Source organism: Podarcis muralis, chromosome 4, assembly GCF_964188315.1.
Source record: "Podarcis muralis chromosome 4, rPodMur119.hap1.1, whole genome shotgun sequence".
Lineage (NCBI taxonomy): Eukaryota > Metazoa > Chordata > Lepidosauria > Squamata > Lacertidae > Podarcis > Podarcis muralis.
The window spans coordinates 45812341-45826176 of record NC_135658.1 but is presented as its reverse complement, the minus strand read 5'-3'; the positions used below and the strand labels follow the sequence as shown (position 1 = coordinate 45826176).

General features: G+C 38.8%; 1 protein-coding gene across 4 annotated transcripts in view; it reads right to left on the bottom strand.

The window, feature by feature from the left end:
* The window catches only part of ROBO1 (roundabout guidance receptor 1), a 586675-nt gene that overhangs the window by 513939 nt on the left and 58900 nt on the right, over positions 1-13836 (bottom strand). For all 4 annotated transcript variants that reach the window (XM_028726911.2, XM_028726909.2, XM_077927267.1 and 1 more), the window contains exon 2: positions 2424-2564. In XM_028726911.2, coding sequence (XP_028582744.2) covers positions 2424-2511 — 88 coding nt within the window. In that variant the 5' untranslated portion in view covers positions 2512-2564. The remainder of the gene's footprint in view (positions 1-2423; positions 2565-13836) is intronic.

Sequence of the window (13836 nt, the reverse complement as noted above, 5' to 3'; positions counted from 1 at the left end):
ACATATAAGTTTTCTTTATGAACCATTCAAGCTTTAAAACTCAACACAGAAAAATCTTTTTTATTTGATGTGATCCCAAAAGGATTGCCAAAATCTTTGGCTAGATTTGCTTCATTGTGTTTTGAGAGTCAATATATGCCAACTCAGGTTAGTAATACAACCCACTGTTGTATGCTTTTTGCAGTTTAGTAGCGCTGCAGAGAGCTTGCTGGGGAGACCATGCATAACAAGGAACTCAAAAATAACTTTAACAAGGTTTTAATAACAAAACAAAAACTCCTTATACACTAAAGATAACAACAACAAACATGACCCAACCACCAACCCATCCCCCAGGGTAATGGGAGAGCTAGGTGCTGCTCCTTATATACTATACCCAATTGCTGACACAGCTTGATTAACACAACTCAGCAGCACTTGCTATGTTTCACAGCTGTAAGACTGGGTCTCGTTATTTGCCCTGGCCCTGGCCCTTAAACACATACACAACTTATGAAATAATAATGAACCTTCACATTTTAAAGTGACCATTCAACACCCACGTGATATATAAACATGCAATATTATACATGTGCTCCTTTCTATTCATATAGAGATGTCTGTATAATGAAATAAAAACAGGAAAATATAATACTTAGGCTGTATGATTCTTTCAATTCAAAGCTTGCTTTAGCACATTATTTATAATTATGAGAATACCCTGTAAGTAGTTCATTACCTTCCTAACTCCTACTAGCTCTACTGACACATGAAAGATGCTGTAGCAAAAACAGCAGAGTATATTGTGGCAACTTAAAGATGATATTCTCAGCTGGCAGATTAGATGACATTGAACAAAGCAGTTCTGTTAGCATGAAGACTTTCACCTGTGCAATAGAATGTCCTCTCCCCATGCCCTCTCCCCCTATATCTGTTCTGAGAGTTCTCCCAACCCTTTCTGTGCTGAGGTACATCAGATGAGCAGCACAGCTTCACCAAGCTGTCCACTATTGTCATAGACATAATCAACACAACCCCCGTTTGCATCCAAAATGCACACACACACACACACACACACACACACACACACACACACACCATATTCTATCTTCTATAGTCATATCCCACAATACAACTGCATTCTGTTCAACTTGTTAGACAAGAACTCATATAGGAAGAATTTACATTGGTATTCGTAAAGCTGCAGCCATTCAACACACTGAAGACAGACCAGTACACAGACAGACCCTGAAGAGAAAGCAGCAGCAAACTGCTTGTTGTCATCTACATCTCCAAACTAAAATTGACTACCATCTTAGCCAATGGTGTTTCTCTCTAACAAGCCTCAGGGACTAGCCTGTTGGCATTTACACACAAACTAAACTAAACTGGCTAATCTAAACTAAACTGTATCCAGAACCACGACAGAGACACAGAAAGATGGACTAGCTCTGCAGGAAATGTCAGTGCCAACTCTGTGTCTCCATACTTCTTTATAACACCCTAGTGAATAATATCAGATTTATCATCTGGAGATCATCCTCAAAGGTAATATACAACATCACATCCCAGCAACGCCCTTTTTAACAGTCTTTCTGGACACAAATTTGATATAGAAACAGCGGTATTCAGAAACTGGTGGGACAACGCTTCAGTCTCTCAGAGCGTTTCTGTTGCTGGCATGAAGGCCACTATCTATCATCTATCTATCTATCTATCTATCTATCTATCTATCTATCTATCTATCTATCTATCATCTATCTATCTAATCTATCATCTATCTCTATTTAACAATTGAGTTCTTACTAATACAGAACTGGTATTATGTGACACCTGCAGTACTGCCAATTCAACACGTGAGGTAAGGCGATCTCATAGGTAAACTGGTTCCAATATGTTAAGAGCTTTGTAAACTAATAGTATAATTTTGAACTTGGCCTGGTAGCAGAATGGCAATCAGTGCAGATATCTGAGGACAGAGTTTTAACAAATTTCAAAGGGAGGCTCCAGCACAAAGTACAATTTATTAGCAAACTGGATTCTGCTCCATTTGGTCTACTGAAATTTGGTTTTCATTCCTACTGCAGATATAAAATTAGCATACCATCTCTAGAACTATATTGTTCTAGAATTCATCAGTGCTCTGGACTATATGGTTCAAAGAGACACATCATTCTTAATAATTTATTTTTATTTTAGCCGTTTATTTTCTATAGTTTGGTACTGTTCCTTGTTATTCAAGGATTATTCTTAATTCACTTTTTAGGTAGTGTGTGTGTGTGTGTGTGTGTGTGTAAAATTGAAAAACCCAAAGAAGCCATTTAGTGCCTGCAATAATAAAACATAAGAGCATTCAGATTTTGTAGTCTCTCTCACACACATGTACATTCACACTGACAATTCACATTCTGTAGTACAAATGTTTTGTATAAAACAAATCCTACCTGGAATAAGCTGACCCAGTAACTGATGGACCCGAGACAGGCTGAGTACAGCTACCACGACAGTAAAAGAATAACGTTTCCATTTCATGTTGCTTCTGTTCTTGCATTACACCAGCCCAACAACACTTTTAGAAATGTTATCTGTAACAAGGAAAATAAGACAACTGTTTATATTGTCAAACAATTCAGAAGATATTAAACAAAATCTGTGCTGAATTAATCTCTAGAATAGCCACACATACAAACACAGCAAAATCTTGTGCTATCAGACTAAGTCGACTCCTGGCTAAGGTCTCTCATTTAAGAAATGTTGTGTTTGTTTGTTTGTTTGTTTGTTTGTTAGATTCCATTTGTGAATCACTTTCCTTATGTGAATCTCTTTCCTTAAAGAGGAAAGCAATTTTACAGTAAAAACATCAACAATTAAAATAATTCCATATGTGAAAACAAAAGAAAAACAATTCCATATATAAAATAGTTCTATACAGTGGTACCCCTGGTTGCGAACGGGTTCCATTCTGGAGGCCCATTCACAACATGAAAAGAACGCAACCCGCGTTTGTGCAGGTCGCGATTCACTGCTTCTGCACATGCACGTGATGCCATTTTGCGTGTCTGCGCATGTGTGAGTGGCGAAACCCAGAAGTAACCCTTTCCGGTACTTCCGGGTTGCCGCGGGAAGCAACCTGAAAAAACGTATCATGAAGCAAACGTAACATGAGGTATGGCTGTACATACAATTAAAAACATTTACATATGTAAAAACAATTCTATATATAGAATAAAAGGTTGAGAATGGTAATTCAGTTATGAAGACTATTAAGAAGACACTCAAGGCAATGGGTATCTTGGTATATAATTGGTATACTGTATAATTTTAGGTATGTAAAATATATGAAAATAATGCAACAGTAATCAGTGCTACAACTCTTTCCCCCTCTTTCAGGTTTTCAGCTTCTGTGATATTTATTTAGGTGCTGCTGCCATAGCAACCTACATTGAAATACATCCAACTTCTTGCCCTTCTCCTCTTGTCTGCTTCTTTGCACCTTTTAACCCAAACTGACTAGCACTGTTCTGATGCAGACCTCATGGAGACATTCACATAAATGAACTATAAAACACATTAATTAAAACACAACAAAGTCTGAATCCTACAATATTTGTGCCAAAGCTGTGGGGGTTTACATTTATTTCAAATCTTATATTCAAAAAAATGATACATTCTTAGATATATTTATTTCAGGTATTTATATAATGCTTACTATTCAAAACATCTAAGCGGTGAACTTCACCACTTAGAAACTTCAGTCCACTCAAGTTTAGGAAAATAAACTGAGTTCTGTCATCTAACTCCTTTGGAACATTGCAAGAATTATAGCTAGGGTGATTTATCATCAATTATCAGTTCAAGTGCATAGAATTGAATTGTTTCCCTATTTATTTCAACAAAAATATCACCAACCTTCAACAATATGTAGTTGTATTATTGTCAAAAAATCACATATTAGAGATGCAACAATTTACCAGGTACAGTATTTTTAGTCCCCTTCACGAGCACTTACTTCTACAGAGGCGGCCAGAAATGTGCTGGATATTTGGAGTTCTGGAGATCTCAAATCACTATTGTGCTCCGAGGCCCCCAAGCCCATCCCTAAGTAAATAACTTCACCCTGACATGTAATTTAGGTTTAAGTTTTTGGGCAAAATTTAGGCCACAACTTTATTGATTACAGCAAAGTGAGTGGTATTGGCTTAGGCACTGGCAACCGACTGTAACTGACTCCTGCCTCTCTGGCAGGTAGTCTGGAAGGGTAAACACCAAACAAGGGAGCAACATCGATGAAAACCAACCGAAGCTCACCCCGGGGTTCCTGTGGTCCTGGCTTGGCCCTAGCCCCTCAAGTGGAAGAGATCCAGGACCCCCAGATTCCTTTACCGGAATACCCTTATTCAAGGAGGGGCAGGTGATGGCGCACCTCCCCTCCCACACACCTCACTAACTGCCAAACATTACAAAGTTGTGACGATTGCTAAGGGGGTAGGTGCAAACCAAGTGGCCAGTGCCATTTTGCCAAATGGAAAAATTCCTACCTGGCCCCTGTTCCAAAACAGGCAACTAACCAATATCCGAAGCAAGGCCAAGGCAGCAACACCAACAAACCGGGACGGGAGGGTGGATGTTCGGCAGTGTGAAGCAAGTGCCTCAGCCACGTCACGCTGCCACTTTTATAGGGCCCCCCAATCACGCCACCTGCATCAGATTGGCTCAAACGGCCTGGCGTGATTGTGGGGCCATACAGACAAGGCCTGGGCCACGCCCCTGCCTACAACCCAGTGGGGGGGGGGGGTCTCAGGGGCCCGTGCCCAACTAGGACCCTTATTAAGGAGGATCCCATTTGTTTCAGATTGTATAATGGCCTTTGTGGCATACAGCTTAGAAACAACAACAGAGCACTAACCCAGAAGTTCTCTCAGTATTACTCTAAGCTTCTAATAGTAAAAAATAATTGTCCCAGTGCAAACTCTTATTGGGTCTGTGTTTCTGTTGAAAGCAGGGATGAGGTGGGAGATCAGGGTTCTAAAATATGCATGGAGCCTACATGACTTCAAGAGGCTCCTCACTTCGGAAGTTTGCCTTCCAATTTGTGGAGTGTGGCAGGAATGGTGACTGAGGAAAGCTATAATCTAAAGGAGAGCTCTTCTCTCTCCATTTTAGCTTCTCAAATGCCTTAGCTGCTGCATTCTGCACCAGCTGAATTTGTTGAGGAGTCTTCAAAACATATATGGCATGTTACTGTTTTGCAATGCATCAGAAAGCAACCTAACTGTACACTGGTCTGATTCCTTCAAGGGATTATTCCTCTTGCAGCAGAGCCATATATAATGACTGATCATTGTACACAATATTAAGTCTATATACTAGCTAGGCAGACAAATGAACACTAATCCTTTTGTTGGCAGAAGGGAGAAATAACTATTTGACCTGTGTTGATATTATAACAATCAATATTATAATATAGCATAATAAACTTTGCTGTTTCCAGACGGATAGTCATGTTAATCTGTTTGCAGCAAGAACAACAAAGAGTCTTGTGGCATCTTAATGGCTGATGCTGCATAGACATGTCAGTTCATTCCATTTCCCTGACATTTCCCTGATAATTTTCACGTTATATTTGAGCTTCCACATGATGTAAAAGTTTAGTGCTCGTTTTCATGTTATTTGGTTGCACAAAGAAAAAGTTTGCAAGCCTGGAACCCTGGTCTTGGACACCAATGGCAAGGCCCTACAGGGTGTGGAAGACGCTATGCAACTGACTTTCCTTTAGTAAGGCTGCTTAAGGATCCTCAATATACCCCCAACCCCAGGAACCCATCTGCAAGTAGATTTCCAAAAGGCTTAGGAGCCGTCTTCTCCCCTCCCCCATCACCTTTCCCCTCAACAGATGTTTAGAAGAGAAAATGATCCTATTTTCTAATGTTTGTTTTACACTAGTATGAATAAAATTTAGTGCAACATGGTGAAGCAGTGTGAAAGGAACGTAAACAATCAGGACAGAACTACCATTATAATCAGTAAAACTAATGCATTACTGAATGCAGCCTGACAAATTTATTATGACATAACTTCATCAGATATCCATGAGTTAGTCTTAAAGGTACCACAAGAAATTTTTACCATAGTTTCCATGCTGTATGAAAATATAATAAAAACAAATGCACTTAAAATTCCCTGGGGTTGTACTGGTTTGGTGGCCTTCCCCCCTGCCCCCATTAATCTTGAATATATAAACAAGAGTGGACTTTTGAACCTTTGAGAGAAAATTGGTGTCTTCCTAACTGATATTTATTTGCTCTCTTCTCTTCACAAATTCCAAAATGCATCCTTGACAAAAAGTTGGGTTCTGAACACTTATGTTAGCTGTTTTCTTCCATCTAGGCAATACAATGAGGATAGTAATCAATAGTACAAGTCCAGTTACTTAGCAACAGTGGTTGCTTAACTATCCTATCTTCTAACAATCATGACTGCGGGAAGAGAATTTTCACCCACTGGCTGTACATCAGATGACAATTAATAAAAAACAGTATAGCAAGAACTTTCAGAATCTACAAGCTTAAACTACATTTTATTCCTCAAAAGTTTCTTCTGAAGTATTAAAGAGATTTAAGCTGGAGGCGCTATCCATGGGGCATATAAAAGAAACACAAGTTCCTCTCCTGTGGCTGCAATCATTAAGAAATCAATGCCAAATTAAAAGTGCACAAACCCCAAGGGGAAGAGAAGCACTGCAGTTAATATAGGGGAAAGATTTAATCAATTTTTGGTGTTTCCTGCTTCCCTTAACTTGGATGTTATCTGCATAAGAAACAACTATATAAGCAATGAAACCAAAGCAAGCAAAAATGATATTGCTGCACACTTTTTGTTTTAATACCTTTGTTTTTATACTGTCTTATACTACGTCAGGATCCACTGGGCAAGGGTGGGGATCCTTGAAGCTGCACTCTGTTTCTTCAATGTAATGAGTCACCTGGTACTGCAGGTCAGAATAATGTCTGGATACTGTGCTCTCATGATTCAGAATGACTTTGTGTAAGCAAAGAGCCAATTGGCTTCCCCTTACCCAACAAGAGTATCAGAGGCCAAAGAAGACAGGCAGATTTATGACAAATTTTGGGAGAAAATTCACTTTCTTTTTCCTGTCCTGCCACAATGCAGTCTGAGAAAACTTAAACCTATATGGTTTAAGATGTTAATTTACCATGCAAACAGCCCAACACCATGACCCACTATAATGTCAGTGCCAATTGTCCAAGACGGGCCTTGCTTTAATGACTATGGTGTATTTATTTTCAAAATAAACTGCTGGGATAACAGAAACTCCAGGTTTGAATTGGGCAACTCTACTGGAAGTCAGGGTGGGGGTTATGAACTAAAATAAATATGTTCGCTGCCGGCCCTCCTTCACTTATTTTAGTACATCTCTTTTCACCCTGAGAGTAGTTGCAGCCAATCAGTCACAGTTCTCTATGGCTCCTTCCTTCCATCCACCACTGCCACCATCACCACTGGCTAGGTAAGAAAACAAAGGGATATATCTAGTGCTGCAGCACTATTCACATGACATGCATGCACAATGAATCTTCTTCCTTCTCCTTTCACCTCCACTCCAGCCCCCGTTCATCCTTAAAATAAGCTCTGAAGGAGGACTCTCCAGAGCAGTTGAGAAGCAGGCATGCGAGGGAAAGAGAGGAAGTCCCATCACATGAGTAGAACTCTGCTTATCCAGTGTCAGACACAACACAAAGTGTCCCTGTACTCAAGTTCTTGATACTGAAACTGGCACCTTCCCAGCTTCAAGGCACTTTATTAACCCCCAGAAGAGAAAAAGGCTGTAGTGGACAATCAAAGGAATAGGCTGAGAAGCCTATGGGCTCGATTTTACTGGTGTGTTCAGTTGATAGTTCTTATGGCAGGCTTGCAGCACTGTGATCCTTATGTCAGTCTTCACTCTCATATACACTTGGTAAGTCACCAAATGAACTATATCTTAAGAAGGACTCAAAAGGGCAAAAATGACAGGCAATCTTTAACACACGACATGCAATGTTCATGAATGCTAGTGTCTGATGGAACTCAGGTTTTCATGATTTTCAATCATTTTATTTCAGCAAGTTGATGAAAATTGGTGGTCCACATGACAGCTGGTAATTCGTCCTTGAAGTGATACTACTGTTGGACATACTCTTCCTTTACAGTACTGCTGATCAAGCCATAGATCACTGAAATGAACAGTTGTACTACACTTCTTTAACTATAATCCTTTAAGCTTGTCTGGGATAAACTAGATTTATTCTAAAAAGCAGCAAGAAGTAAGTGTTCCCATGATTTGTATTTGTTCAGGGATATGAAGCACTGTTTGCACACTTTGCTATATAGATACAAAAGAAAATTCAGCAGTTCTTTGAGCTGCATTGTAAAACTCCACAGAAATCAATGTCATTATAGCTTTTAATACTAGGAGAGGATGTGGCCCATAGTTATTTTGAGACAGTTCTAGGGAGAAGAAGCATTCTAATCCCTATTGGGCTATACTTTCAATTTTTGCTTTTATTGGACAAGAAACAGTCTCACTACCACTGGGACCAAAGTTTATACCTATTTATGTTTCATTTTATTTGCCTTTGGGACATCATTAAAGACAGAAAGTAGGTAACACATTTTAATTAGATTAATCCCTATTGTTACAGAAGAATGGAAGTACATAGACCTGTGTTACCAGAGAACACACGTCAAAGCAAGGAAGGTTTCAAGCAGACTTAAATGTAATTCCAAATCTGACTGCAGGCCACTGAAGGAAAGTTACAATAGAATACAGGGTTTAACCAAAAGTTGCTCTTTTATTATTCGTAGCCTTTCTATTTTGACATTATTACTATTACATTTTACTTTCTGGTCCTTCTACTTCTAACTTTCATTGATTTTTAGTTCTACTGTTAGCATGAACTTCTGCATCCTTCTGTGACCGTGTTATACTTTTTCAGTTTCATTCCATTTTATTCACAGGCTTGATTACCATCATCATATCTACTATAAATTATTGCTTCTAAAGTTTCAAGTATAGCTATACTCTTGTCCCCATACCTCTTTTCCCATCTTCCTTTATTTCCCTTCACTGTTCTTCTTATTAAACCACCAACTTCTGCTCCTAAAGTCCATCTCCACCTTTTACATTTGCTAGCCTTATCACTGCATTGTCTTCCCTGCTTACATTTGATTTTTTTACCTATTTGTCCTTTGTACACCTCTTCAGAATTGTCCTAGCCCTTTGCTAATCAAGGCTTCACAAGTTGTTTAAATCCCATTTCATTTCCATTGTCTCATTTTTTAAAAAATTTGTGAAATTTAGCCAAGCCCTATTTTCTGTTTTACACTCTATATAATAATGCCCATACAAGGAGCGCTCCCAGCAATGCCATCACTAGAAGATCTTAGACACATGAATTTTGTACAAAATCAAAAACCCAAGGTCTCCATTCTATCAACTGTTTTTAGAAAATTTGTATTTAGTAGCTGTTTCTGTTAAATGTATGTTTCCAGACACATCTCTTAAGTGAAAAAGAATCAGACAAATCGTGCATAGGAAACAGCACCGAGTTTCCTTGCTGTGATGGTGGGAATCACAGGTACAGGGACTCTTCAGTGGTCCTCTAAGTATATAAAACATAGACAACTAGTTATACATGAATGCATTTCATAAAGCGTCTTGACACATTTAAAGTTTTAACTGAATGAGTGACTATCTTACAGAGCAGGAAGAAGGGTATCATGCGTAAGTCACTGGATCAGGTGAGATGTTATTGAGCCAAAATACAAGGTATGCTTATGATTAACATTTGAAAGCTCATTTCCATACGTGCAGACTGTGCATAATATGCCCTCCCCCATATTGCATGGCACTAGTGCTAAAGAATGTGTAAATCTTATGCTTCCAGCATGCAATGTCAGCATGAGAAAAAGGCTTTCCTGCAACCTGCACATAGCAACAGCAACATCTAAACAGGCACTGTGATAAAAGATTCAATAATGTAACTGTTTCTGTCCCATTAATCTTCAAATGAATGCTAAACAGTTATCTTAAAAAGTCATGCAGTCCAATCACACTGTATCAAAATTGTAACTACTTGTGAGAAAAGTTTACAAGATTAAAACATTTAGTATCTATAGTTCACTCTATAACAAAATCTAGCTATGTGCCCTGAAATGCTTCATTCAGAAAAAGCAAATGTTGGCAGATTTTCTCCAAAGCTTATACTTGTTTGAAGGGGAAATACAACTTCAGTTAATTTTGTCCTAAGGGAAGATTTTCGATTTTCAAAAATTTTGAAGTATACTTCTCCAAATTTGTGTATTTTATTTGCTTAACAAAAAAATTAATAGTATTTAGTATGAACTTGAAATATAGTTTAACAGTCACCAGTATTTTACATCAAAATCTTCAGTATTAAAACAAAGACCACGTTTTCCAGAGGAAGAAAAAAATTCAAGTACATCTTTCTAAAGCCCCGTGGATATGGAACTCCTCTCTCTCCCCCCAATATATTTATTTACTATAACAATATAACCATGAAGAAATCACAGCAGTTAAAATACACACACACACATTGACTCCACGTTTAGAAGACCTTAAACTGCAAACATTTTAAAAAGCCATTTATTTAGCTTAAAATGTTCACAATGCCTCTCAATCTTCTCAGTAGGACCAAAAGGGGGGGATTCAATTTTCAAAGATAATTGTGTCAGACAACTGCTTTATCCCTTTTCAGAAACAATCTGATAAGTAGCTAATTACTAGCCAAGTGATTTCAGAGCCACACAGCTGGACCTAACAGGAGACTACTAGAAATTAAAATGTATCCCAGAGCATACCCAGTCACAGCACCCTCTTCCCCAGGAGCCAGGTCATCAAGGGCGAATAAAAGGACATAACAATGATGTTGGGATTAAAGTTGGCCACAACTTCATTTAATTCAATTGCAGGTAACCTTGGCATAGGTACTGGGCATGTATCCCTCTCAGCCTCCTGCTGGGGGTCTGAGGCATGACAGGGTGAGTTAGGGGGGAAATGGGACCATTGCAAAATGCAGGTTTACAGAGATGTCGTCCCGTCCCCCCCAAAGTCGCTGAGGGAAGCTCTATGGCCCTCCTACCACACTTCTGGCGTTATGTACAGAGACTTCCCTCAAGACCCCTCTAACAGGAATCTCTGATATAGGAGGGGGTGAGTCACCTCTTCACCCTTTCCTCGAATGTTAGACCATAGGATAACACCCAAGGCCTAAATTGTCACCAGACAACGAGTGCAAATTTAAACCAGGGCCTGGTGGGAAGCCAGCGAGCATTGTGGGGCCAAGGGAAGGGGCCAACTGCCAAAACAAACATGGTGTGGCTCCATGGGGAAGGAGCTTCCACGCTGGTTTACAAGTGCCGCTCACCCTTGGTAAGTGGTCATTGATAGACAGGGAACTATTTCACTTAACTGACAAGATGCATGGGACACACCTGGAGAAAACAAAACCAGAAAATGACCGTGAAATTCCTCCACACAAAAGAAACCCAATTTCATGCTCCCTATCCTCCCAGTTGAATTTTGGGCAGCCTTCACATGGTCATGTCTTCTTTGAAAAAGAGAACTCTGACGTTGCTCAAAACCTTTTTACTTAAGAGATCAAAGGTTAATACAGCAGTGCAAGAATAGACACAGAGCAGGCAGAACAAGACTGAGATGCCCAGCTCTTATGTTCATGTTTTAAGTTAGCTATCCCCAACATGGTCTCTCCAGATGTGTTGAACTGCAACTCCCATAATCCTTAACGGCTGGCTATGCTGGCTAAAGCTGATGGGAGTTGGGGTCCAAAAGATCTGCAGGGAACCATGTTGGGAAAGGTTTTTAGTAGTAATGGGAGCTTAAAGTAGTAGTAATGAGTGCAGTGGATGCCTCTACAGTCATTGTTACAGAACAATGTCTATTTTCCCACAGGTGTGTTGCATTGCACTCTTAAAAAATACGTAACTGAAATTGATGCAAACAGTGTTGGCTCCCATTCTTTTCTTTATAGCCTCCTGTGTAAATGAAACACTATACTAAAGAAGGGGAATCATATTTGTACCAATGCAACTCTTGTACAAATCTAAAAATCCCAGAGGTTGTATTGCCTGGGAGATGCCTGACTGACTCCAGCTACAAAAGCAGAGGCTGCTGAACAAACTCTTGAGTAGCAGTATTGTTGCTGTTATCTATATTCATATTTTTTTAATTTCTAGATCTTGTAATGATTTATGTGGAAATTGTTCAGTTATGAAAATCTTTTCATGTAAGCCGCCTTGAGCATGGTTTTCACTATGCAAAGGCAGCATACAAATTAATGATGATGAAGATGATGATGATCATGATGATGAAGATGATAGGTGGAAGTAATAATAGCAAGGAAAGATTTTCTGGATTTTGAAGAAACAGCACGCTGTACTAAGGATGTAAAGTTTTAAAAAGTGTACATGTCATGCGTCATCTCTTTCTTTTTAACATTACACACTTTTTAGCCTCAAGAATCTTAAGGTATCCATAAAGAGAAGAAAATGCTTGTTATCCACAGAGAAGAGAGTTACAAAGACTTTAAAGATGTGAACCTTGAACATTCTGTTATCATGTGTAATGAGTTGTAGATCACTGTCAGACAAAACATTTTTCTCTGAAATCTACTGAGCAAGTTGAATATCTACAGAGAGCTTTGAAGAAACCTGTTGTTGGAGTTAGGTAGGAAACAAAGCAGAGGTTCTGTTACAAAAGTATAGCTAGAAGGAAACATGAATGCAGTTTTTTTTAATATAAAATATGTAAATACTGTTGGCAAAAGAAAATGCTAATGTGTTTCAAAGCAACAAATGTTTCTACACCAGGGGTGTGGAAACTTCAAACTCAAAACCCTCCAGGCCTCTCTCTCTAGCACTTGAGACTCTGCCTAGCCAATGACCCCAAACCATCCTTATGTTGCTTTAAAAGGGAAAATTAGAATCCTTATGGTCCAGATACTCTGCATTAAAATTCAGTTGAAATTTGCGAAGCTCTGTATTCTTCCATAAAGTTTTAACAATTTTAAAAAACCTTCCCGAAAACTAGTAGGTTGCTATCACACACGTCCAACTTGCTGTAAAGAAAAAGACGTTGTACTGTGTAGAGACCTTTTTGTTGTAGATGTTCATATCATGGGTGAAGTGACTTTCTCCAATAAAGAACTACTGCATAATAATTCTTAGTAGGGTAAAGGCAGCATCATGAATTCAGGTCACATAAAAGGTGCAACTATAATAAAGAGACAGCTAGCTAACTTGCAGATCTCTGCATCCTGAAGGACTAAAGATTAGAATAGCAAATATGCTTTCCAGGAAAGTAGCTTTCATTTTTTAAAAAATCATCCAAACTTATAATGTACTAAAAAGGTTTGATGTCCGTACAATATATCACTGAATTTATTTTTCTTTTAAGTCAGCTGAAGGCATTTAGCATCATACATACACACAGAAAAATGGCAAAGATTTCCATGACGCCTTTATGACAAATGAAAGGTTAATGTATTAGACTGTATAAACCCATCAATTTCTATTTTCCAATGTAAGTTCACTGTCACTGTCCTTAGGCTTTTTTCGTGCTATAGAACAACATTCTCAATATCATTTTTTACAAATGTCTAGATCTGATAGATGTATAGTAGTTTCTCTCTCTTTCTTTTTAGTCCTGTGATGTGACGCAATGCCCCAAATGATCCTTTTCCAGATTTAATGTCTGCACCAACTAGGCCCTTTGTGACACCATTAGGTCCATAGCCCTCAGTAAGCCATAGCAGCTTT